The sequence below is a fragment of the Oncorhynchus clarkii genome, chromosome 20 (assembly GCF_045791955.1).
Source record: "Oncorhynchus clarkii lewisi isolate Uvic-CL-2024 chromosome 20, UVic_Ocla_1.0, whole genome shotgun sequence".
NCBI classification, from domain to species: Eukaryota; Metazoa; Chordata; class Actinopteri; order Salmoniformes; family Salmonidae; genus Oncorhynchus; species Oncorhynchus clarkii.
This window is the reverse complement of record NC_092166.1, coordinates 14,628,686-14,656,206: the sequence shown is the minus strand read 5'-3', so window position 1 is coordinate 14,656,206 and position 27,521 is coordinate 14,628,686. Positions and strand designations below refer to the sequence as shown.

The 27,521-nt window shown below is 42.0% G+C and overlaps 1 protein-coding gene across 1 annotated transcript in view; it reads right to left on the bottom strand.

Moving 5' to 3' along the window:
* Positions 1-27,521, bottom strand: part of LOC139376882 (cyclic AMP-dependent transcription factor ATF-6 alpha-like) — a 46,401-nt gene that overhangs the window by 6,141 nt on the left and 12,739 nt on the right. The window contains exons 8-12 of the mRNA XM_071119857.1: positions 16,912-17,116; positions 14,216-14,281; positions 13,197-13,320; positions 8,443-8,507; positions 7,715-7,826 (exon numbers count right to left, since the gene is read on the bottom strand). Of these exons, the coding sequence (XP_070975958.1) occupies positions 7,715-7,826; positions 8,443-8,507; positions 13,197-13,320; positions 14,216-14,281; positions 16,912-17,116 (572 nt within the window). The remainder of the gene's footprint in view (positions 1-7,714; positions 7,827-8,442; positions 8,508-13,196; positions 13,321-14,215; positions 14,282-16,911; positions 17,117-27,521) is intronic.

The following is a 27,521-nucleotide window of genomic DNA, read 5'->3' as shown; positions in this document are numbered from 1 at the left end:
CTAAGGTCCTGAGAGCTCTGGAGCAGGTCTTCATCAAGGATCTCCCTGTTCTTTGCTCCGTTCATCTTTCCCTCAACCCTAACTAGTCTCCCAGTCCCTGCTGCTGAAAAATATCCCCATAGTATGACGCTGCCACCTTTTGGCAAACTCCAAGCAGGGCTGTCATGTGTCTTTTACTGAGGAGTGGATTCCGTCTTGCCAACCTACCATAAAGGCCTGATTGGTGGAATGATGCAGAGATGGGAGAACCTTCCAGAAGGACAACCATCTCCACAGAGGAAGCCTGGAGCTCTGTCAGCTTGGCCATCGAGTTCTTGGTCACCTCCCTGGCCGGTTGGCCAGCTCTAGGAAGAGTCTTAGTGGTTCCAAACGTCTTCCATTTAAGAATGGAGGCCACTGTGTTCTTGGAGACCTTCGATGTTGCATAAATTTTTTGGTACCCTTCCCCAGATCTGTGCCTTGACACAATCCCGTCTCTGAGCTCTACGGACAATTCCTTTGACCTCATGGCTTGGTTTTTGCTCTGACATGCACTGTCAACTGTGGGACCTTACATAGACAGGCGTGTGCCTTTCCAAATCATGTCCAATCAATTGAATTTACCACAGGTGAACTCCAATGAAGTTGTAGAAACATCAAGGATAATCAATGGAAACAGGTTGCACCTGAGCTCAATTTGGAGTCTCATTGCAAAGGTTCTGAATACTTACATAAACAAGGTATGTCTTAATTTTTAATACATTTCAAAAATAATTCTAAACCTGTTTTCACTTTGACTATTGTTTGCAGATTGATGAGTAAATACATTAAATAGTACCCGCAAAACGCCAGTCTCAACGTCAACAGTGAAGAGGAGAATCTGGAACTCTGGCCTTCTAGGCAGAGTTCCTCTGTCCAGTGTCTGTTCTTTTGCCCATCTTAATCTTTTCTTTTTATTGGCCAGTCTGAGATATGGCTTTTTCTTTGCAACTCTGCCTAGAATGCCAGCATCCAGGAGTCGACTCTTCACTGTTGACGTTGAGACTGGTGTTTTGTGGCTACTATTTAATGAAGCTGCCAGTTGAGGACTAGACACTCTAATGTACTTGTCCTCTTGCTCAGTTGTGCACCGGGGCCTCCCACTCCTCTTTCTATTCTGGTAGAGCCAGTTTGTGCTGTTCTGTAAAGGGAGTAGTACACAGCGTTGTATGAGATCTTCAGTTCCTTGGCAATTTCTCATATGGAATAGCCTTCATTTCTCAGAACAAGAATAGACTGATGAGTTTCAGAAGAAAGCTATTTGTTTCTGGCCATTTTAAGCCAGTAATCGAACACACAAATGCTGACGCTCCAGATACTCAACTAGTCTAAAGAAGGACAGCTTTATTGATTCTTTAACCAGAACAACAGTTTTCAGCTGTGCTAACATAATTGCAAAATGATTTTCTAATGATCAATTAGCCTTTTAAAATGATAAACTTGGATTAGCTAGCACAACGTGCCATTGAAACAAAGGAGTGATGGTTGCTGATAAATGGGCCTCTGTACACCTATGTAGATATTCAATAAAAAAATCTGGCGTTTCCAGCTACTATAGTCATTTACAACATTAACAATGTCTACACTGTATTTCTGATCAACTTGAAATTTTAAAGGACAAAAACATTGCTTTTCTTTTAAAAACAAGGACATTTATAAGTGACCCCAAACTTTTGAACGGTAGCTTAGGTGTTCCTTTTGTCCAGGTCGGAAAGGGCAGTGGGGAGTGTGATTCATCATCTGTGGATCTGTTGGGGCGTTATGCGAATTGGAGTGGGTCTAGGATTTCCAGGATGATGATGTGAGCCATGACCAGCCTTTCAAAGCACTACATGGCTACCGACGTGAGTGCTACAGGGCGGTAGCGATTTAGGTAGGTTACCTTAGCTTTTTGGGCACAGGGACTATGGCGGTGTGCTTGAAACATGTAGGTATTACAGACTCGGTCAGGGAGAGGTTGAAAATGTCCGTGAAGACACTTGCCAGTTGGTCCGCACATGCTCTAAGTACACGTCCTGGTAATCCGGCTGGCCCAGAGGCCTTGTGAATGTTGATCTGTTTAAAGGTCTTGCTCACATCGGCTACGGAGAGCGTGATCACTCAGTCGCCCGGAACAGCTGGTGCTCTCATGCATGCTTCAGTGTTGCTTGCCTTGAAGCGAGCATTAAGGCATTTAGCCCGTCTGGTCGGTTCACGTCATTGGGCAGCTCGTGGCTGGGTTTCCCTTTGTAGTCTGTAACAGTTTGCAAGCCCTGCCACATCTGACGAGTGTCAGAGCCGGTGTAGTAGGATTTAATCTTAGTCATGTATTGGCACTTTGCCGTCACTGGTTCGTCTGAGGGCATAGAGGGATTTCTTATAAGCGTCCGGCTTAGTGTCCCGCTCCTTGAAAGCGGCAGCTCTAGCTTTTAACTTTGTGCGGATGTTGCCTGTAATCCATAGCTTCTGGTTGGGATATGTAAGTACGGTCACAGTGGGGACGACGTTGTCGATGCCCTTATTGATGAAGCCAGTAACTGAGGTGGCATACTCCTCAATGCCATTGGATGAATACCGGAAAACATATTCCAGTCTGCGCCAGCAAATTAGTCTTGTAGCGTAGCAGACACGTCATCGGACCACTTCGGCTGTACCAACTTCAGACGAGTTCTAAGACCCGTTTAGGTGTTGTAGGGAAAAAAACAGAGAACAGCATCGTGGGAAAACAGTTGACGCTACAGACGATTTTGTGAGAAGACCAATTTTCGGGATGTCTCATGGTCTGACAAACACTGCTCTAGCTCTGTCACATTTCACCGTAGATGCAGAAGTGCAACATAGGCGGATGCGGTGGATTGAGCCAGTCGTCTAGGCCCCTTCCAAGGAGCCCTATTCTTTAAACACAGTAACTAAAAGTCTTGATAAATATTGGTGGTCTGGGAGAGGAGATCCATGCATGGTTGAGAGACTGCTGTCACCAGCTTGACCAGACCAGACGGTTCCTCTCCCAGTTGGAATAGAGCAGCAGTAAAAGTACTTTCCATGTTTGTTTTCACCTGCCTGGGTGGTGTTTTTTTTCAGTTGTGACTATTCTATTGGTTCCAAAGCGCCAAGCAAGCTCAATCAAGCCCTGCTAAAGTATTTGAAAATACTTCAAGGAGTATTTGAACCCAGGTCTGGTTAAAACGGAGCTGTCCCTGGGAAAAGAGAAGAAGTCATGGCAAAACTAGGAACTTAATCCCAAAGCTCACTGATGTAGCACAGATATACTATAGAGAAGGCCTATACTGTAGGCTTTGAAGGGGCTATGAGGTCCCTTCCTAAACACACCATTGAATTTAGGGCTCTCAAGGACTAGTTTTCATACCAAAAGACTCAAAAAGTCAGACGTTTACAGTGTAGAGTGACGGCACAGAGGTAAATATTTTGTTTTGATGCCAGCTGCCACTATTGGGAGTACATGTGACTGTACCTCAGATCGACATAGCTGGCTAAGGTAAACATTAGCGTGTGCTAAGGTAGCGAGCAACACGATTAGTCTGCTTCCGAGTGAAATACGGAACGGTTTGGATCAGCGGAACGGTTTGGATCAGCGCAATACAGTGTGTAAATAACAGTGTAAGTAGGTGGAGATAAACATTGAGACTTCTGGCTTAAGACAGTCCTTGATAACCCCTAACACACATTTTGCTGTAGCCCCAGACAAGCACACCTGTTTCAACTAACGATCAAGCCCTCAAGGAGTTGAATCACGTGCGTTTGTCTGGGGCTACAACAAAAATGTGTGCTGTTGTGGGGTAGTCAAGGAATGGAGTTGGGAAACACTGCTTTAAGACATGGAAGCCAGGGACAACTAGTCTTGAAATAGACAGAGAGACTGGTTCTGATCCAGCCCTTCAAATAACATTAGTTCTAAACATCTGACAAAACTATGGAGCTTTGATACAGTGTTAAACACATAGAAATATATTGAATAGAACGGGCGTCCCCATTCAAATCAATGATGGCATAATGGGCGGACTGGTGGCTATTGCGAGTATATCCATAGGAGCAAAGCAGGAAGTAAAAGCTTCAAGGGATAGTGCTAGCTGTCTATGTCAGTGGCGGTCAGTGCCATTTCAGATGAGGGAGGAACATTTTTTTTTATTAGCATTTTATTTTCTATTACAGCATATTGGATGACATTCATATTCCATTCACCCAGTTAAATGTAACAGCGATAGGTTTAGGCTACTACATGATACTCAAATTTTCCCTGTACCCATCATGAGGTTGCTACAACCTAGCCTATGAATGAAAATTTACAACGTAGGTGCACACAGGTCGAGAGACAAAATTTATGTGACAGACAGTGACACGGATAGATAGTGACATCCAATACCGACTTGCACACTCCTGAATCTAGCTGTTAGTGGGTATAATTAGTACAACAGTTACAAACGAGAGTTTCTATAGGACAAATTCAGGTATGTTTATCCCCGTTTACTTCTGTTTAAGAAACATTTTTCAACAGAATCGGTGGAATGAATACACCACAGATCACAAGTAAACACAGTTCACAGTTTCATAGCAGCCACGTTGTATTCCTTCTCACATCTACTTTACACCGGAGGGTCCCAGTGGCATTACATTTGTAAAACTAAAAGCTTACCTTGACTTGGAAGAGTTCCAGTATTGTGCTGGATAGACATAGCCAGCTAGCTAACATAGCATCCCTGTTTGAGCAGGGTGTTTCAGGAAGCTAAACTAGCTAGCTGCATTTGCTAGCTAAGTAAGTGAAACTAAGTGAAAAAAAAGGCTAAATTAATTTTTTCAAAATAGTTCTGAGTCAACTACTCCCCACATTCTATGCACTGCAGTGCTAGCTAGCTGTAACTTATGATAGGTTGGAGGACATCCTCCGGACATTGTCATAATTACTGTGTAAGTCTATGGAAGAGTGAGAACCATGATCCTCCTAGGTTTTGTATTGAAGTCAATGTACTCAGTGGAGGATGGAAGCTAGCTGTCCCATGGTGCTACCCTACAGAGTGCCGTTGATCAATTATTTAGTGATGTGATTATATTTAGTATAGTTTTATCTAAAAAGGATACCTTTTTAAATGTTTTAAATTTACAATTTTAATGAAATTCCCTTTGGAATTCTCTTTGGCAAAGATTGTAAAAGCGGGTAGCCCTGAACTCAGATGGAACGTTTCCATGAGCTTCGGGGGGAAAAAATGATTGGGAAACATTTCTACCATTTTGTCCGAAAATTTCTTTGCCCTTTGCACAGTACCCCAGCGAGCCAATTATCATCATCAAAAGTGATTCAGTAAAATACTGTATGAATATATTCCTGATCATCATGTTCACCTACAAAACTTTGGGCTCAGCTTTTCTTTCCCACAGCAGCCATGGTCCAATGCATTAAGTTAGCATTCTGCTCTTTCCATCACTTGCGCCGTGGCGTGCTCTTTGAGACAGACCACTGAGACCAGACGCTGCTCTGTTCATCCCATCAGGCCAGACAGAGAGCTTAGGTTTAGGAGAGCCGGCTACAGCTGCACACCCTCGTCTAAAGTACATTCTCCTCTACTGAATGATTTAAAAAAAAGGAAATTAATGAATTACATTTAATTTCCGTGTCAAATACCCAGTTGGCAACCCATCCCTTATGGTATTAATTGACACATTAACAAATATTACAATAATTTACTGTGATAATTCAGTGATAATTCTTCCTACGGTGTTCTCTGCAGTGTGCATCACATGAAGAGTGAAAAAATTAATTTAAATACAAAAATCGATCTACTAGTACAGGGACTCCAATCCAATGGCTGGCTGAATGACCCATTTGAGGGCTAGAAGTACAGACCGTACAGAAGCAGGCAGCCATTTCCAATGACATCACAACTCTTGTTTGAGGTTAAACCAGGTGCAATTCATGCAATTACTGTACGTGTGTGACACTCAGCTTAAGATCGTCAGAGTGTGGGATTAACACATTGACAACAGCTCACAATGTACGGCGTATGTGCAGTACCTTCTGGAAAGGAGCATACTTGGTTTGCCAGCAAAGGGTTTCTATTGAGGCCATGATACAAAACAATGGCGATTGTACAAGAGCTTCTTATCCGGACTGAATGATGCAGGCAGGTCTGAAGGCAGGTGGTGGGTGGGTTGATGCCTCCATCGGGGCTCAGTTAATGGGCCTTTAGGAAACAGATATCTGATCCTGGATAAAGGGCCCTCAGAGAGCAGAGCTGATGGGCACACAAAAGAGCTGAAGAGGGGCCCCTTGGAGTTGATGCTCTGAATTAATTGAGTTGAGAGATTGCAATCAGAGCTCACTTTCCTTCTCTCTGTCTGTTTCTCTCTCTCTCTATCTCTCAGGTTCTCACAAAACAGACATTGGCAGGCCATCAAAGAGAATGGTCCTTGCTGACTTTCCTGACCAGCCATCAGGTTAGAATAACGTTGAAAATCAGACCAAGACTTCAGAGGGGCTGTCTGAATAGATGGCTAAATGAATAGGGAGGTGTAAGGGGTGTTAGGTGTGCAATGGTTGAGAATGAGAATAAAACAGACAGAACTAAGAAGGGATTCAGCCGATGAGCATCATGAGACTGCTTTCACAAAGCCTCAGAAGTGTATAAAACGCTCCATCAAATGTATAAAGGAATGTCTGGAGACATATCAGAGGAGACGGAATAACAGATATAAGAATCTCAGTTTACAGTTGATGGGTCTTTTATGAAAATGGAGGGAATGCATTCTCGTCATCGAAAAGACTTTCCTGGCAGAGGTTGCCGATAAACAGTTGTGAATATGATTTTAATTTTCACTTTAATGTAAATGTATTGGAGATGTTTAACTACATCCTTCCACTTCACCAGAGAAAAGATTTCAAGATGTGTGGGACGGAAGGACAATGTGCTCAATCAATACATCAAAAGATTCTCAGTGGTTAGGCTACATCAAATAAAAATTGCAGTGAAATTCCAATCTGGTAGCTTAACAAGAAACGGACACCATTGGTTACCGTAAATGGTCATTTCAGCCAAAACACCACACAGAATGAAAGGAAATAAGAACAGCATCAAGGATCATCTTCTTTATTGTTCTAGATGGACACCGATTGAATTTGGACACTGATTTCAGAAGGTCTACATGCCTTAGGTCTCTGAAAGCCATAACATTCCTTCCGAATGTGCTCGCTCAAAATCCAAAAGGCCTACATCAAAACACACAAATGCAATTTGTGTCAAGGTCAATTAGTGAATCATTAACTGTACACTGATAAAGTTACAAATCACATAAATGCATTACATACGCTCATATGTGATGATTTAACCGCTAATGTACATGTTTAATCAGCAGCACCAGCCATTTTTCTAACCCCATTCATTCATGCATTTGGTAGGTAAAATAGGAAGTAAAGAAAAACAAATATTTCCATTAGCTTCAAAAGACCATGTGCTCTTGAATTTGGGTGCCCTGGATTAGTGCTCCGTATGCTCTTCAAAAATAGTTTCACAACCACTTCATGATTCCATTTCTTCCCTACTTATCAGTTTCATCCGCTGAAGACTTGCTGAAGGCAAAACTGTGTCATGAAACAGTTACAGACCAGATTTTAATTTGGCCTTGAGATCAGCACATTGTCACAACCAGAAGGATACATGGTTGCCTGCTTCTACGGAATATGCTATGGAATATGCATGGAGTGACTCACCCGGCGAAAGGACACCATATAGAAAGTATCGCCTCGTCGATTTAACTCATCGAAGAAGTCGCTGTAGCTTTGATGGTGTGAGTAGTACACCAGAACCTCACTTCCTGGTCTGCTGAAAGAGAGCGAGAGGTGGCAGTGAAATAGACTATATGACATATCAAAACTAAATCTAACATAATATAAATCTGTGTAATTAAGGTTAGTTGACATCTTAAAGAAGGTCTGACAATATTTATGACTGCAGCCTGCTGTGTCGGTGAATTTAAAAGAAAGAGACCTAGAAGATCTTGATTAAATGTAACTACATTTACTGTATCTAAAATCACCATCTCCTTCACATGAAACATTATTACAAAGTTATTACCATGCTATTACTATGTTTAAGGGAATACGTCATCTAGAAATAGTACTCTAAGTTCCCCTGTTGAATCTAGAGGAACATCTTCCCACTTCTAGCTCACAGTGTAACACAAGTTGTATGTGTGGGGCATCGATGTATCATAGGTCTACCATTGACTTGGTAGCAAAGGCTACTGTTGTAGTTGGGCTGGTAAATAGCAACACAACTGTTTTGGCCTCTCATTCTCCACAGTAGTGGAGCCAAAAGGGAAAACATGACCATAAAATAATTTTGAAGTGTTTGAAGTAAGACACTGAAAATACTGTAGGGTCCATTTAAAATGTATTTGCACAACACATTGTTTCTGACCTTTTTGATGAATACTTACTCAGAGTAGCTGACTGTTACAACCTGGTTACTGGACTGGGTTGTCTGAGGCCTCTCAGGTGACTTCTGTGAAAAGAGTTATAGAATGGTGGTCAGTGAGTCACTGCCATTAAACCAGACCGCTCCATTCTGAAACTTGAATCATTGAATGAAGAACACTATATAAAATTGTGTCTTTTGTCTTGGCTGATTGATGACAAAAAATCAAGTGGAATTAGAGACAATTTGTTTATATATGTGGCAATGTTTCTTGTATTTGACCATTTCCTTAGCCAGTATGCCAGTATGGATTTACCCATGCTCTCTGACAGCATTGCCCACTGTATTATGACCTGAAAAAGCACTGATCCTCATCCTGTCTCTGCTCTACACATATCCTGTGATTTACATGTGAAACAGAAGCACAGGTATATAACCTTCAAAATAAATGTAAGCTGAAAAGTTCCTTTAAAATATTTTGAAGGAAAAATCTAAATTAAAAATGTATACAACCGTTATTGTTGGATGACACATGCAATATTACCGTAAAAACCAACATGGATGGGATGAAAGTAACACTTTAAAAACAATTGACTAAAGCCTATTAAAGGCAATGACAGAATCCAGGCATGCCAGTTCAAAGGGTCACTGCATGAGTGGCCCACGGCTGAGAAAACATGTTTCACTGTGGATGAAGATCAGTGTGTACATTTTCGGACACCCTCAGCCTCAAAACTCACCCCTCAATGAGTCAATCAACAACCCTCCTTGAGTTAATCGTCATGCCGCACGCTTCAAGGAGAGCTGACTATTGACTTCATTAAAGAGGGGTGAGGCATGAGGCTGAGGGTGTCCTAAAATGTACACCACACCCCAGTATAAGGATTCCATTGAAACAGTCAAATTTTAGTTCGCACTAAATCTCCATATACAGTATTCAGACCCCTTGACTTTTTCCACATTTGTTACGTTACAGCCTTTTTCTAAAAATGGATTAAAAAAAAATATCTACACACAATACCCCATAATGACAAAGCAAAAACAGGTTTTTAGAAACTTTTTCAAATGTGTTTAAAAAACGAAACTTATTTACATAGGTATTCAGACCCTTTGCTATGAGACTCGAAATTTTTCAATTGATCATGATTTGGTAAGGCACACACCTGATTATATAAGATCCCACAGTTGACAGTGCATATCAGAGCAAAAACCAAGCCATGAGGTCAAAGGAATTGTCCGTAGAGCTCCGAGACAGGATTGTGTCGAGGCACAGATCTGGGGAAGGGTACCAAAAAATGTCGGCAACATTGAAGGTCCCCAAGAACACAGTGGCCTCCATCATTCTTAAATGGAAGACGTTTGGAACCACCAAGACACTTCCTAGAGCTGGCCGCCCTGCTAAACTGAGCATTTGGGGTAGAAGGGCCTTGATCACGGAGGTGACCAAGAACTCAATGGTCAATGACAGAGCTACAGAGTTCCTCTGTGGAGATGGGAGAACCTTCCAGAAGGACAATCATCTCTGCAGCACTCCACCAATCGGGCCTTTTAGGTAGAATGGCCAGACAGAAGCCACTCCTCATTAGAAGGCACATGACAGCCCGTTTGGAATTTGCCAAAAGGCACCTAAAGGACTCAGACCATGAGAAACAAGATTCTTTGGTCTGATGAAACCAAGATTGAACTCTTTGGCTGGAGGAAACCTGGCGCCATCCCGGTGGTGGCAGCATCATGCTGTGGGGATGTTTTTCAGAGGCAGGGACTGGGAGACTAGCCAGGAAGTGGGGTATCTGCTCTGTGCAAAAGGAGATAGAGAGGCAAGGGATTGCAAATCTAGAAGATGCTCGTCCAACTCTCCATAATTGAGCAAGTTAGATGCTATCGAAAACAGTCTCACACACAGATGTGCTATACAGAAACCGATAAAAACATAACTTTTTCTGTGCCAAGTTTCTCAATTTAGGACACGCTCCTCTTCAGAGATAGAGGTAAGAAATCAAGATAAACCAAACGCAGGCATATTGGCACGCACACCAGAGAAACCAAAAATTTTACAAAAGAAATCAGCTTCTACTGCAGAATCTGAGACAGTGGCGCCACTCAGCTTGAGTTTTGACTTCTGCCTGACTGTATCAGGTACAGTCTGTACTGTCAATTTTATTCCCTTTTCACCTGAAATATCCATCCTCCTAAAACTATATGTGCTAGCCTTATTCCTTTGCGACTAGACGAGTGGAGCAAAGCGGTTTTCAAGAAGAGCTCTGCAACGAATCTGGCCTGACCTGGTAGGACACGGCAGTATAATATTTCAAGTGATATCACAGGAAATATGACACAAAAAAAAACTTTGTCTCCTCTTTGTCCCTTTTCTTTCTGCACAACAGGTTGGTGAGGATGGAGAGAGAGATTTACAGACAGGCGTTTTTCATCCAATTCGACGAGGGCTCTCGAAGTCTGTGCTTTACCGTGCATTTCATTGGGATCAGTGGGGGTTTTTCCCCATAAACTCCAAGTCTGGGGTTGAATCACACAGGTCTAAGATAGATCTCACTGCTTTTCATCAAATGGCAAACAAAACGGTTTGATAAGTGTACTTCAAAGTTGGAACTCAAAAAAAGGAGAGCATGATGTCCAAGTGTGAGGATATGCCAACATTGTGCAAAGCTACATAGACAACATCTCCTGGTCTGACAAATCATGAATCTCTATTGTGCCTCTTCAGTTGGTAGAGCAAATGCAGAGGGGTTTTCCCACAGTCTGGAAGAAGTTAAACACATCCAAAGGAGGGACAGTGTGCAAACTGTAAATCTCACTTATAAAAGTACTCCCTTGAGAAGAGTTTATCACTAATACTATATGCTAAGATTCCCCAACTGGTAGCCCACAGGCCAAATTTGGCCCACATGTAATTTTATTTGGCCCCCCAAGTTTTTCGAAGCAAAACGAATATATATTTTAATTTTTATTGTTGGACATAAGACTGTAAAAACACCAGCAAATCAGCTCAAAGTGATTTTAATTTTGGAAATCTGTTTCAACGTATTCCCACGCATAATATAGAGATACACATTATACTGTATACAAATGCCAGCAAGGTTTGAAATGATTCTGCTTTAGACAAATATTATATCTGTTTGGGCTTCTTGACTTCAATTTGCAGTCTACAAATGATTTGTAATTATGTTCTGGCCCCCTGATCATCCGTAGTAGTGCACTACACAGACAATATGGTATCATTTGAGATGGAGCTAATGAAAAGAAAGGCTGAGTCAAGGACCAGGTCTAGCCCTGAGGTTTACGTGTGTAGGAGAGCCTTGAGCATGAAACGCTGCACAACTAACATTATTAAACATTCATTTATATCCTCTTCCTCCTCTAACTGGAACTAGAACTCCCTGAGGGTGTCATACACAGTGGAAACCCCCCACTTCCAATTAGGCAACCCCTAAATATGTCTTACACGGGAAGCTAGAGATGCACGTGGAATCCTCCCAAAGAGAAGAAACACCATTGGTTATCATTTGCTTCCCATGTCAACTAATGTTAGTGGCACCATATCTTTGGGTGTTTTTACTAGTTTGTTTTCTTTCTAGAGTAAGTGGTGCATACAGTAACACAATGTATCAACAATAATGTCCTCAAACCATTTGTATATGTAACTGAGCCTGACACACTGCTGAGTGAGTACTGGCTGAACATGAGAACCAAAAGACAGTGTGAGCTTCACAAAAAACTGTCTGAAGACATTGTTACTGACAAAGTTAAAACAGCAAAACACAAAAATTCAAAGGACTTTGTCTCCAAGTGGGGCCAATATTTTAGGCCTGTAAAACTGATTTAATGATTTGGGCTCCTCACATTCTGACTGCAGCACAGCAGACTACAGACTTGACTCACTGGGTCTGAGTTCAAATGGAAGCCAGTCTGAAACTGTAACACTTCACCTATAGCCCCCAGTATTCTACCTCTCTATTTAAGCTGTCAAAGACAACACATTCCAGATGTCAAAAACAAAATAAAAAGTGCTATATCAAAAACAAATCAAATGCAATCAACTAATATCAGTATCTAACCTAAGGAAGGATTTATAACCGGAGGTTAAATTTGAGTGTTAGTTTTACCAACAAAAACATATTTAGCTATTTGTCACGTGTGCTCCCTCTCCGGCCTCTAGGTCACCAGGCTGCTTGTTAGGGCGCACACCTGTCACCAGCGTGAGGCGCATAATAATGACACTCACCTGGACTCCATCACCTCCTTGATTACCTGCCCTTTATGTCACTCCCTTTGGATTCTTCCCCAGTCGTCATTGTTTCTGTTCCATGTCGGTGCGCTGTTCGTTTTGTTCTTTTATTTATTAAATGTTTTCACTCCCTGAACTTGCTTCCCGACTTTCAGCGTACATCGTTACAATATTAGCCAAATGGTGTCAGATGTCGGCAGCTGTGACCTCATAACAAGAAAGATAAACAGTCTAGTGAGAATATGTGTATGTTGCTGTGGCAGCTCTACTTAATGGGCCATCACGGAGAGACGTGTTGACAAGGGCCTGAACCCTCTACTGGAGTACACATTGGCCTACGTACTGACAGTTTAAATAGCCTCTGAGGTACTGCTTAACCTGTCCAAAAATCAGCAAGGACCATTACTGACGTCTGATCAGACATGAAAATGTCTTCATTATTAGGGCCATGTAACCTGCCTGACCAGGGAAAACTTAGGACCTAGTTAGTATCTTTGTCCCTGTTTTGTAGGGAAGAAGCGTGTCTAACCTACCAGGACAGTTTTGGTTGTGTGCTGTTCAGTTGTTGTATGTCTGGATTGATCGGTGGTAGAACGTGTGGACTTGGTCCTCTCCTCTTCGTGTCGATGAACCCAGCCTCTCAGGTTCTGAGCCAGACTAGAGGGGAAGAACCAATATTCAGTTAGAAATCATATTTTATTAACTTATTTTGATTGCCTGAAAAAAAATTAGCTTTCTATTCATCTTCGGAGTGAACTTGGTAGCCATATTGCATTTTATTATGACAGAATTTAAAAAACTTGATTTTCAGGGATTTTTCTATGTAAAAGCTGTTGAAGGCTGCTGCTGGCTTTCATACAGTATGAACCTCATCCCTCTGAGATGGCGTGACGGTTTGAAAATTGGGTGGAGCTAAAGTGTGGGCCATCAGTTTTTATACTGAGCACCATCCATCTTGTCAGTCAACTGTGACGGCGTGAAAAGGACTGGTGAAGACTTTGGTTTGATGAGTGGTCCACGTGGATCACATTACAGTCTACCTAACAATGAGGAGGACAAAGTCTAGCTCTTCAGAGAGTACTGAGTGGACTCATTGATACTCAATTGAGGTAGCTATCACCGTGATTTCAATATGGAATTCAAATTCTGAAATCGATGTACCCAAGTCTTACTTAACCGGATGTTCTAATCTTGCTTTCATACTGGCAATATAGACAAGAAGGCTGGACGATTGAGGCTAAGTACAGATGTAAGATCTTAATGTGACCTATATTGTCACAGCAAAATATTCCTGCAGCAACTGGATTTGAACGTTTAGTCCATAATGTTAATTGAACGGTGGGGAGGCTATTAGCTGGCCAAAAGTAGGCTACATGAAAAGTACAAAACTGATAATATAACCGTGGGTTTTCAGTGAATATGTCAATCGCGAAGCTCACACTAAAAATTCTCAGCAAAAAAAAAGAGTGATCAAATTAAGATCCTACAGTTGTAGAACCGAATTATCTGCTGGTAGAAGGCTACTGATCAGATTGACTTGGTTAGTACTGACCGGAGGGACTTGGTCCTGGAGACAGGAGAGTGGGAAGCCATCTCCTCTGGAGCATAGTCCTCCCACCTAGAGCACAGATAGATGGGGGGGGGGAGATAACAGAAACAAAGGGATAGATTGAGAGAAAGAGAGAGACAGGAAGCGAGGGAGACATTAATCATCAACAACACATTCCCCTCCCCTCTGATCTCGTTATGATTCAGCAGCTGATATGCTACAGGACCATGCTGCGGTACGTTGTGGGTTTTCCTTGTGGTCTATAGACCTTAATGCATTAACCGGAATACCAGTCACTTACTCTGGATGTCCCAGGTGTTCATCAGTTCTAAACGAGCATCTGGAACAAAAACTGTGCAGATGACTCAATAGACAAAACAACTTGATGAATGAAGTCATAACTTAAAGAACGAGTTGAGTTGATGAATGATGTCACGCCTGCTCCCGCTCTCCCTCCCTGGCGCTCGAGGGCGCCAGGCTGCCCAGCGTTTCACACTCCTGCCACCATCATTACGCACACCTGCTTCCCTTGTCACACGCATCAGCGATTCATTGGACTCACCTGGACTCAATCACCTGCTTTCATTACCTCCCCTATATCTGTCTGTTCCCGAGGTTGTTCCCTGACTTCAGCATATTGTCATGTCGTTTGTTCCCCGTTCTGACGCTGTTCCTGTTCTGTCACTTGTCCGTTCATTAAATGTGTACTCCCTGTACCTGCTGCTCATCTCCAGCATCGGTTCTTACAGATGTCATAAATGAAAGGTGTTGAGTTTATGAACAAAGTCATAATTAAAGAAGGGGTTGAGTTGATGAATGATGTCATAAATAAAGAAGGGGTTGAGCTGATTAATGATGTCAAACTAAACGGTTTGAGTTAATAAGTTTTACGGAGTTCTGCTCAGTCAGCTGCAACAATAACCAGCAGAGCCAGTGGGATCTTCACACACACAAACGCAGGTAGGCACAGACACACACAGCAGGAGCAGAGAGGTTGGACTGGATTTCTCCTGGGAATAGTTAGATAAATGGTCTGTTCCTGAAATCTGTGTGGAACATCCACTTGTCTGGATGAGCCCTGGGCTCCAGATCAGAAGAAAAGGAGAAAAGGGCATTAAAATGGCCCATAAGCCAAAAAGGAGGAGTCCACACACATTGTGCTGGTGAACATATACTTTGATGATATTCAGTATTGTGTTCTATAGCCTGGACCCAGATGACCAAACTATCGGTTACATAATGCTCCACTCCTTAAGTGGTCTCTCTCAGTGGGAGACTATGTAACCTTCTCCAAGCCTTCCAGTTAGACTACTGCTGTACTACCACAAGGTATTTGTAGTGAAGTTATGTAGTACTTTATAGCAGAGAGCTGGACACATGGGGACAACCGGTGGTGAGCCAGGAGTTTATAAAGAGTCTGTCAATCTGGATATCAATAGATTGTTTGCAGGAGTGACATAGAGGAGGACTCATCCACGGCACAGCGCATCCTTCCTGCAAACATGTCTGTCATCTCTTAAGGCCTCTGTTGTGTGCTTTGTATCACTCATGCCAAAATAAATACTCAGTCAACTATATGACTTGTACACAGCAAGGTCATAATCTTTGACTGAGTGAGATACAGATGTAGGATCTTAATTTCATCACTATTTTGTTAAGAATTAAATGCAAACTTGTAGTGTATTTCTCATTTCCACGTAGAAATGTTTCTTGATTTGCCCAAACCAAAAATGTATTAACCCCCTACAAAAATGTCCATAAATTATAATCCACATAATAATTCAGATTTCCTGTTGATGCAGGATTGTTTTTCTGCTGTTGCAAACTGTCTCAAATTAAGATCCTACAGCTGCACACACAACATGAGTATAACTAGTGCTGAAATTATACATGTTAAAGAGGAAACTTGCGAGACAACATTAGTTTGATTTTGCCAAGTTGGTTCAAATTAAACTGGCCACTAAAAAGAGACGCCACAAGTAATACTATTATATTGTGCTCTGCTTGCAACGCTCCTATTCAACACAGTGACACAAGGTAAATATAGGAGTCCTGTATAAGCTTTTGGCTAGCCCCGGCACATTTACATGGATGTCCAATTACTGTAATATTGATGAATGTGCACTCTCCCCTATAAATAAATAAATGGATGTAAATATTATCACCAAGATAAAATAAGCAATCTTTCCATTCCAAAAAATAAAACAGGTCTGGAAATAGATGCTTAGTCAAACTGAAACGACCGGCCAATTCCTCTACAGTTCTGGTTCCCTGGACAGAATTCCCAACAGAAGTTCTCTTGGATGGATCCGATTCTCCTCCAGAAGCCAACACTTGAGGGTACCCACTTCTCTTTAATTCAGCTTTTTTGTCCTTCTTAAAACACAAAATATTCTTCCTGGTTTGTGAGCATTTTGCAAAGGCAAAGATGTGACTTTAAAGCCTATCAATCCAAGCCTGTGCCTAACTCTAATGCACCGATGTGTAAATAGGCTTGTTAATTAGAGATTTAGCAGAAACCATTGGATCTCCTTGTTACATAGCGCTGCACCAAAGCAAGTAGCCTCCCCCCCGCCCTCTCTCTCCCCCTCCCTCAGTCCGTCCGTCTGTCTGTCCGTGTGTGCATACAGTACACAGCATTATATGTATATTGGGACAGAAACTCTCGAGGACCCTCATGTTCTTGTTGTGGTAATTACCTGTCATGGGATTGGTGGGATTGTGGGTACTGGGCGTCCATCGGCTCCAATGGGGACTGGGGGGCTGGTGTTTCCTCCCCTCTCCTCTGTTGTTGGTCGGGGGAGAAGCTGAGCAGATGTCGGCTGCTTTGTGGCTCCTGGACAGACTCAAAAAGGTCAAAATGCACACAAGTTGTGTAGAAACAGATTAGTCGGCCAGGGAAATCTGAAAAAAGAGCATGTCGGGGGAGTGGGGGATACACAGCAGGGGAAAGATGTAAGCAACCACTGTATAGGCTGCAATGGTAGTCAGTGGCGTCCCCGGGGAGCCTGAATAAGAGGCTGAAAATGAGTTTGATATGAAGCTATATGAATCGGCATATGAGTCTCTGCAGAAAAATGACCTGACTCAATGTGAATTATTATGTGGATTAAGATTAATGGACATTTTTATAGGGGTCAATATATTTTTTTTGTAAGGGAAAGTGGAAATTACACACTTCAGAAGCCTTTTTAAACCTCAAATACACTACAAGTTTAGGAAAGTTCTCCTGCTAGAGATGTAGATCTTAGAAACAGATTAGATTCAAGTGGAAAGGGAGGGGGGGGGGGGGGGGGCTGCCAGGTCCTGAGAAATCAAAAAGAGCATGTCGGGGGAGTGGGGGATACACATCCTGCAAGGGGAAAGTCAACCCTGTCATTAAGCAACCACTGTATAGTCGACAGAACAAACCACCCCTCCTCCACAATGGTAGTCAGCAATCTGGCGCTTCACTGGCTCTGGTGTAAACTGGGAGTACGGGGAGCCTGAATAAGAGGCTGAAAATGAGTTTGATATGAAGCTATATGAATCGGCATATGAGTCTCTACTCTCTAGAGATGTAGATTTCAGCTGTTGACTGCAGGTTTGTTGATGTTGCACTCTGATTGGGCGGCGGGGTGGAAAAGTCAGCAGTTTTTGTGCAGTGAGATAACATAAGGCTTGCAGAACCATTAAATTATTGTTTTACGGTGGAGAACTTGCCGTTGCAATGTTTATACAGTGCCTTTGTTTACAAACGCATGCACGCACACTTCTTAATCTGAGAATTGGCATCTACAGCACCTGAGAGGGATGTCTACCTGGTAGTCCTAAAGAATAGGTTTTAACAGTACCCAAAACCATTCAGGGATTTTATTTGATCACAGGAAAACGCTACTGACCCCTCAGCCTCCAGTATTTATGCTGCAGTAGTTTGTGTTGGGGGGCTAGGGTCAGTCTGTTATATCTGGAGTACTTCTGTCTTATCTGGTGTCCTGTGTGAATTTAAGTATGCTCTCTCTAATTCTCTCTCTCTCTCGGAGGACCTGAGCCCTAGGACCATGCCTCAGGACTACCTCGCATGATGACTCCTTGCTGTCCCCAGTCCACCTGGCTGTGCTGCTGCTCCAGTTTCAACTGTTCTGCCTGCGGCTATGGAACCCTGACCTGTTCACCGGACGTGCTACCTGTCCCAGACCTGCTGTTTAACTCTCTAGAGACAGCAGGAGCGGTAAAGATACTCTGAATGATCGGCTATAAAAAGCCAACTGACATTTACTCCTGAGGTGCTGACTTGTTGCACCCTCAACAACTACTGTGATTATTATTATTTAACCATGCTGGTCATTTATGAATATTTAAACTTCTTGGCCATGTTCTGTTATAATCTCCACCCGGCACAGCCAGAAGAGGACTGGCCACCCCTTATAGCCTGGTTCCTCTCTAGGTTTCTTCCTAGGTTTTGGCCTTTCTAGGGAGTTTCCTAGCCACCGTGCTTCTACACCTGCATTGCTTGCCGTTTGGGGAATTAGACTGGGTTTCTGTACAGCACTTTGAGATATCAGCTGATGTAAGAAGGGCTATATAAATAAATTTGATACTACATACAGTAAATACCGAGATGCGAGTTTGATTGAATTGAGCGATCAAGTCATCATACTGTACCCTGACTTACTGTACATTCGGAATATATTCGGAAGACCCCTTGAATTTTTCCACATTTTGTTCAGTTACAGCTTGTTCTTTTCTCATCAATCTACACATAATACCCCATAATGACATAGTAAAACAGTTTTTTTTTTTTTGTAAATTACAAATAAAAAACAGAAATACCTTATTTACATAAGTATTCAGAACCTTTGCTATGAGACTCAAAATTAAGGTCAGGTGAATCCTGTTTCCATTGATCAAGTTGTAGAAACATCTCAAGCATGATTGGAGTCCACTTGTGATAAATTCAACTGATTGGACATGATTTGGAAAAGGCACACACCTGTCTATATAAGGTCCCACAGTTGACAGTGCATGTCAGAGCAAAAACCAAGCCACGAGGTCAAAGGATTGTCCGTAGAGCTCAAGGACAGGATTGGGTCAAGGCACAGATCTGGGGAAGGGTACCAAAACATTTCTGCAGCATTGAAGGTCCCCAAGAACACAGTGGCCTCCATCATTCTTAATTGGAAGAAGTTTGGAACCACTAAGACTCTTCCTAGAGCTGGCCGCCCATCCAAACTGAGTGATCGGGGGAGAAAGGCCTTGGTCAGTGAGATGACAAAAGAACCCGATGGTCACTCTGACAGAGCTCCTCTGTGGAGATGGGAGAACCTTCCAGAGGGACAACCATCTCTGCAGCACTCTACCATTCAGGCCTTTATAGTAGAGTGGGCACATGGAAGCCACTCTTCAGTAAAAGGCACATGACAGCCCTGCTTGGAGCTTGCTAAAGGACTCTCAGAAAATGAGAAACGCGATTCTCTGGTCTGATGAAATCAAGATTGAACTCTTTGGCCTGAATGCCAAGCATCACTTCTGGAGGAAACCTGGTACCATCCCTACGGTGAAGCATGGTGGTGGCAGCATCATGCTGTGGGGATGTTTTTCAGCGGCAGGGACAGGGAGACTAGTCAGAATCGAGGGAAAGATGAACCGAGCATCGCTGCAAAATATCCTTGATGAAAACCTGCTCCAGAGTGCTCAGAACCTCAAGACTGGGGCGAAGGTTCACCTTCAACAGGACAAGCACACAGCCAAGACAACGCAGGAGTAGCGTCGGGACAAGTCTCTGAATGTCCTTGAGTGGCCCAGGCAGAGCCTGGACTTGAACCCAATCGAACATCTCTGGAGACACCTGAAAATAGCTGTGCAGCAACACTCCCCAGCCAACCTGACAAAGCTTGAGAGGAACTACATAGAAGGAAGGGAGAACCTCCCCAAATACAAGTGTGCCAAGCTTGTAGCTTCATTCCCAAGAAGACTCAAGGCTGTATTTGCTGCCAAAGTTGCTTCAAAGTACTGAGTAAAGTAGACATGTGATATTTCAGTGTTTTACTTTTAATAAACTTTTAAAAAAAATCTAAAACCTGTTTTTGTTTTGTCATTATTGGGTATTGTGTGTAGATTGATGAGGGACATTTAATCAATTTTAGAATAATGCTGTAATGTAAACAAATGTAGAAAAGGTCAAGGGGTCTGAATACTTTCCGAATGCACTGTAAACTGTATTTTATTTTTTCAAAGACAGTGAATTATATTCCAAATCCAACAAAGGTTCTCCACCAAATGAGCCATACAAATTATCTATCTATTCCTACTGTACTTGTCTGTTTGTTTTTCGGTGCAGCTAAGCCAGTGATACAACTACAGTACATCACAACAGGGAACATGGATTCGGGCAGTGAGAGGTGATGTCACAGGTTTGATGTGTAAGATCTGCCGAGGTAAAGGGTTTCATGGAAAACATCCAATAGACACTAGACAATTACATTTTGATAAGTTAGCAGACGCTCAAATCCAGAGGTTAGCATTTTTCGTAATGAATCTTGTTCGAGGCAGGTCTGTAAAGTGGTCACTAGCTAGCACAGCCACAAAATCATACCATCTGATTTTAACCCTAACCAAACTGCTAAATCTAATGCCTAACCCCAATCTTAAATTAAATATTTTTACAAAATAGACAATTTTGACTTTGTAGCTGGTATATACAGTTGAAGTTGAAAGTTTACATACCCCTAGCCAAATACATTTAAACTCAGTTTTTCACAATTCCTGACATTTATCCTGACATTTAAAAATTCCCTGTCTTAGGTCAGGTAGGATCACCACTTTATTTTAAGAATGTGAAATGTCAGAATAATAGTAGAGATAATGATTTGTTTCAGCTTTTATTTCTTTCATCACATTCCCAGTGGGTCAGGAGTTTACATACATTCAATTAGTATTTGGTAGCATTGTCTTTAAATTGATTAACTTGGGTCAAACGTTTTGGATAGCCTTCCACAAGCTTCCCACAATAAGTTGGGTGAATTTTGGCCCATTCCTCCTGGTGTAACGGAGTCAGGTTTGTCGGCCTCCTTGCTAGCGGAACCCCTCGACAACATTCTGCTGAAAAGGCAGAGCGCAAAATTCAAAAATATGTTTTTGAAATATGTAACTTTCATACATTCACAAGTGCAATACACCAAATTAAAGCTTCTTGTTAATCTACCCATCGTGTCCAATTTCAAAAAGTCTTTATAGCGAAAGTACACCATATGATTATGTTAGGTCAGAGACTAGTCACAAAAACACACACAGCCCTTTTCCAGCCAAAGAGAGGAGTCACAAAAAGCAGAAATAGAGTTCAAATTAAACACTAACCTTTGATGATCTTCATCAGATGGCACTCATAGGACTTCATGTTACACAATACATGTATGTTTTGTTCAATAAAGTTCATATTTATATCCAAAAATCTCAGTTTACATTGGCGCTTTATGGTCAGTAATGTTGTGCCTCGAAAACATCCAGTGAATATTCAGAGAGCCACATCAATTTACAGAAATACTCATGATAAACTTTGATAAAAGATACAAGTGTTATGCACAGAATTATAGATATACTTCTCCTTAATGCAACCACTGTGTCAGATTTCAAAAAAGCTTTACGGAAAAAGCAAACCATGCAATAATCTGAGTACGACGCTCAAACACAAAAACATGCCATGCAGATACCCGCCATGTTGTGGAGTCAGAAATAGCGTTATAAATATTCACTTACCTTTGATGATCTTCATCAGAATGCACTCCCAGTTCCACAATAAATGTTTGTTTTGTTCGAAAAAGTCCATCATTTATGTCCAAATACCTCCTTTTGTTAGCGCGTTTGGTAAACAAATCCAAACTCACAAGGCGCAGGCAAGTCCAGGCGAAAGTTCAGACGAAAAGTTCAAAAAGTTATATTACAGTTCCTAGAAACATGTCAAACGATGTATAGAATTTATGTTTTAAACATAAATCTTCAATAATGTTCCAACCGGAGAATTCCTTTTTCTTTAGAATTGCAATGGAACACAGGTCGCTCTCACGTGTGCGCACGTGATCAGCTCATGGCACTCTGGCAGGCCTCTGGTTAAATCAGCTCTCATTCGCCCCCACTTCACAGTAGAAGCCTCAAACAAGGTTCTAAAGACTGTTGACATCTAGTGGAAACCTTAGGAAGTGCAATATGACTCCATAGACACTATATTCGATAGGCAATTAGTTGAAAAACTACAAACCTCAGATTTCCCACTTCCTGGTTGGATTTTTCTCAGGTTTTCACCTGCCATATGAGTTCTGTTATACTCAGACATCATTCAAACAGTTTTAGAAACTTCAGTGTTTTCTAGCCAATACTACTAATAATATGCATATATTACCTTCTGGGCCAGAGTAGCAGGAAGTTTACTCTGGGCACACTTTTCATCCGAATGTGAAAATGCTGCCCTCTATCCCAAACAGGTTAAATTGTTTAACTTGGGTCAAACGTTTTGGATAGCCTTCCACAAGCTTCCCACAAAAGTTGGGTGAATTTTTGCCCATTCCTCCTGACAGAGCTGGTGTAACTGAGTCAGGTGTGGAGGCCTCCTTGCTCGCACATGCTTTTTCAGTTCCATCGGCTTGCAAGCCTCCCCCTTTTTCCTCCAAACATAACAATGGTCATTATGACCAAACAGTTCCATTTTTGTTTCATCAGACCAGAGGACATTTCTCCAAAAAGTACGATCTTTGTCCCCATGTGCAGTTGCAAACCATAGTCTGGCTTTTTTTTTATGGCGGATGTGGAGCAGTGTCTTCTTCCTTGCTAAGTGGCCTTTCAGGTTATGTCGATATGGGACTCGTTTTACTGTGGATATAGATACTTTGTACCTGCTTCCTCCAGCATCTTCACAAGGTCCTTTGCTGTTGTTCTGGGATTGATTTGCACTTTTCGCACCAAAGTACGTTCATCTCTAGGAGACGGAATGTTTCTCCTTCCTGAGCCGTGTGACGGCTGCGTCGTCCCATGGTGTTTATACTTGCGTACTATTGTTTGTACAGATGAATGTGGAACCTTCAGGCATTTGGAAATTGCTCCCAAGGATGAACCAGACTTCACCTTCAATTGACTCAAATTATGTCAATTAGCCTATCAGAAGCTTCTAAAGGCATGACATCATTTTCTGGAATTTTCCAAGCTGTCTAAAGGCACAGTCAACTTAGTGTATGTAAACTTCTGACCCACTGGAATTGTGATACAGTGAATTATAAGGGAAACAATCTGTCTGTAAACAATTGTTGGAAAAATTACTTGTGTCATGCATAAAGTAGATGTCCTAACCGACTTGCCAAAACTATAGTTTGTTAACAACAAATTTGTGGAGTGGTTGAAAAACTAGTTTTAATGACTCCAACCTAAGTGTATGTAAACTTCCGACTTCAACTGTATCTATAGGGAAATCGCTCAATTCTTCCTCCAGGACAAGACTCATGATCCTTAACGTCAACCTACTCGACATACAGTCAGACTGCATAATGGAGTTCAAAATAATCACTGTTCAGTAGCTGTTACCAGTCTACAACAAATGATTGGTAAGAGTCCACCGGAATTGAGAGTGGTAAAACTACATTGGTCCTACATAGATTTAGCATCGCAAGCTGCCTAATCTGGCAAGCAGGGGTAATCAGTCTGGTATTTACGAGGCTAAAACAGATTACTGAATAGCTCTAAAACTATGCCATGCGGCCATGTGTGATAGGATAAGTAACAGAAAAAGGCTGTGAAAGTCTATGATAGGCTGTGAATATATCAGTGCTAAGGGGTGTTATTAGGTACGAGGCAAAGCCAGAAGCCACTGTCATGTTTTACCAGTGATGTCCATGATTGTTTTATCTCCTCTTTGGTTTGACAGAAAGATAAATCACCCATCATCCTATGGGCCTCCTCCGCCCTTGGGAACAGACAGATTGGGTCTTTTGAAAGTCCTTTCAGACACTATGCCCTGCTAAGGTTCCCACGGGGGTTAAAGGTCAAACATAATTCATTACCAGCCAGACGTCAGTCCCCTGGGACTGGACAAGGAAGACTATGACCTCTTCTCCCTGGCCTGAGGGGTGGTCCGTTATCGTAAACAAACAACTTCCTCACATATGCGGATGCACACCCACACACACCCACACACAGGCACACCCACACACACCCACACAGGCACACCCACACACAAGCCATCCTTGTCTTCTAGAAAGGTGACAAGCTACATGACACAGCAAAATGCTTATCTTTCAAAGAAACTTCCCAGCACTAAATTGTTGCCATCACACAGTAATGAAGCTTTGGAGACGGCTAATGCTTCTAACACAGAGACTCAAAGAAGGTCTGGAATCAAACAGAATATTATGGGGGGTGGTTTGCTCACAGCTCTTTTTGTGCAACCGTGAGTGAGATTGCCATTCTAGTTGATCTAATCTGTTGTGCCATCACATTCTAACCACAGTGGCCTTGTAGTTAGAATGTCTGCCCTGAGATTGGAAGGTTAGGAGTTCAATCCTTGGCTGAGTCATACCAAAAACTGTAAAAATGAGACCTGGTACTATGCTTAGCTCTGCGATAGACTAGCGTCCTGTCCAGGTGGTCTACATCAAGCTGTCTCACGGTACAGAAACAGGACTCATTCCTGCTCGCACCTCACAAGGTTACTTACTTATGGCCAGTGATGGTATCTTGTCAATTGAGAGCTGTGTAGAGAGAGCTAGCACACTTAACTATATAATATATCTGACCCCCCAAAAAATAACCCTGTATGGTTCTTCAAAAGGTTCCTTGATTAAATTCTCAATAAAGGTTCTATAAAGAGCCATTCAAACCCTTTTTGGGTTTATAGAACCTTAGGAAAGGGTTCTTAATAGCACCACAAAGGTTCCATTTAGAACCGTATGAGCATGGTTCTTTGTAGAACCTTCAAAAAAGGATTATATTGTTACGAGCCAAAGAACCCTTATTTTGGCACTATATAGAACCATTTGTTTTTATAGTGTATAGCTCTTAGATATCGAGGCGGAAAAAAAACACTTTCACTGCAATTAGAGACTAAAGTAATAACATTTTCTGAGGTTGTCTAAGAGTTCAGCCAAGGTCATGATGCAGCCTGAAAATAGCACTGTCATATTGAGAAAGTAGGAAATAATTATGAAATTATGTTTTCTTTGTTGACTGTTTTATGTCTATGTTGGGCTACCATATCAATATTTCAATTTCATATTTTTCCAGCAAAGTTTGAAAAAGTATTAAACTTCTAGAACTGATTACAAGCTGTTAACAAACTGACTGAGCCAACACAACTCTACATTTATTACTAGGGCTACTGTGTCAAATGTTTTTGCCAAGCTCTACCACAGTAAAACCCAAATAGCGTAGCATTAATTAAAAGAGATTTTATTGGAGAAACCTCTGCCTCAAAACAATAAGATAATATTTGTATTCTTCTAATGTTGGCTTATCCACTCCACTCTCTTCAATTTGAGAAAAGTCCAATAATAGTATTGCACGTAACACAGTGCTACATATGGTCCTAAACAGTGATCAACCGTTATATGTTATTATTCCTTCAAGACAAGGCTAAATAAACCAGTCACTCCAGCTGTCCTTATGTCACCTTGTTGGAATGGTTACGTAAAGTGAAGGGGCTTTCCTATGCAGACCTGAGTGCAACTATTTAAAATCTGTCAAATACTTGTACCGTTTGTTTCAGCGGGAAGAGTGGACCAAAGCGCAGCGTGGAAAATGTTCATGATACTTATTTTCAAGAAACACTCAAACAAAAGTAACAACTCCCCCCCCCCAAAAAAAACAAACGCGAACAGTTCCATCAGGCAAAGACACTAAACAGAAAATAACACCCCACAAAACCCAAACGGAAAATCACAACTTAAATATGATCCCCAATCAGAGACAACGAAAGATAGCTGCCTCTGATTGGGAACCACACTCGGCAAAACAACAAAGAAATAGAAAACATAGATTTTCCCACCCGAGTTACACCCTGACCTAACCAAACATAGAGAATAAATAAGGATCTCTAAGGTCAGGGCGTGGCTGCCAGATGGATGGGATTTGCAGTTTTGTATCTGTTCTATTGGTCCCATTGCACAACACAAGCTCAATCAAACCCATTTAAAGTATTTACAATTATTTTAAATACTATTTGTACCAAGTGTTGGAATGGTTAAGTAGACTCAGAGGGATTTCCTAAACTCTAACCCAGCACAGGTTAAATAGTGAACAGAACACATGCTGGGTTATTTTGACCCACCCAGTTGGGTTGCTTGAATAATCCAAACATGGATTACTATGTATGATACAATGCCTACCAGCGCAAGGTGTCCACAGTAATACTAACATTTACTCTACGATGATGACACACATGCCAACAGGCCAAATCAAAACATATGTCCACTTTAGGGACCACTTCAAGAACACACTGAAATATCCCAGTTGTGTAACGAGACAGCTACATGTTTTGCGTTAGGAAAAAACAATGTTCTAGATGTTTCTCTTCTCTCCTCGAAAAAGAAAAGGAGAGCCTCACACTCTAGGAGCTCAGATGCAATAATTGGATACCAACGTGTGGACAGCTAAGCTGTCTTCATCAAGCTATAATGACAGCCAAGCTGTCTTCATCAGGTTATAATGACAGCCAAGCTATCTTCATCAGGCTTTAATGACAGCCAAGGTGTCTTCATCAGATTATAATGACAGCCAAGCTGTCTTCATCAGGCTTTAATGACAGCAAAGCTGTCTTCATCAGGTTACAATGACAGCCAAGCTGTCTTCATCAGGCTTTAATGACAGCCAAGGTGTCTTCATCAGATTATAATGACAGCCAAGCTGTCTTCATCAGGCTTTAGTGACAGCCAAGCTGTCTTCATCAGGCTTTAGTGACAGCCAAGCTGTCTTCATCAGGCTTTAGTGACAGCCAAGCTGTCTTCATCAGGTTATAATGGCAGCCAAGCTGTCTTCATCAGGTTATAATGGCAGCCAAGCTGTCTTCATCAGGTTATAATGGCAGCCAAGCTGTCTTCATCAGGTTATAATGGCAGCCAAGCTGTCTTCATCAGGCTGTCATGACAGCCAAGGTGTCTTCAACAGGTTAGAATGACAGCCCAGCTGTCTTCATTGAGCTATAATAACAGCCAAGCCGTCTTCACCAGGTTGTAATGACAGCCAAGCCATCTTCACCTGGTTCTAATGACAGCCCAGCTGTCTTCATCGAGCTATAATAACAGCCAAGCCGTCTTCACCAGGTTGTAATGACAGCCAAGCCATCTTCACCTGGCTC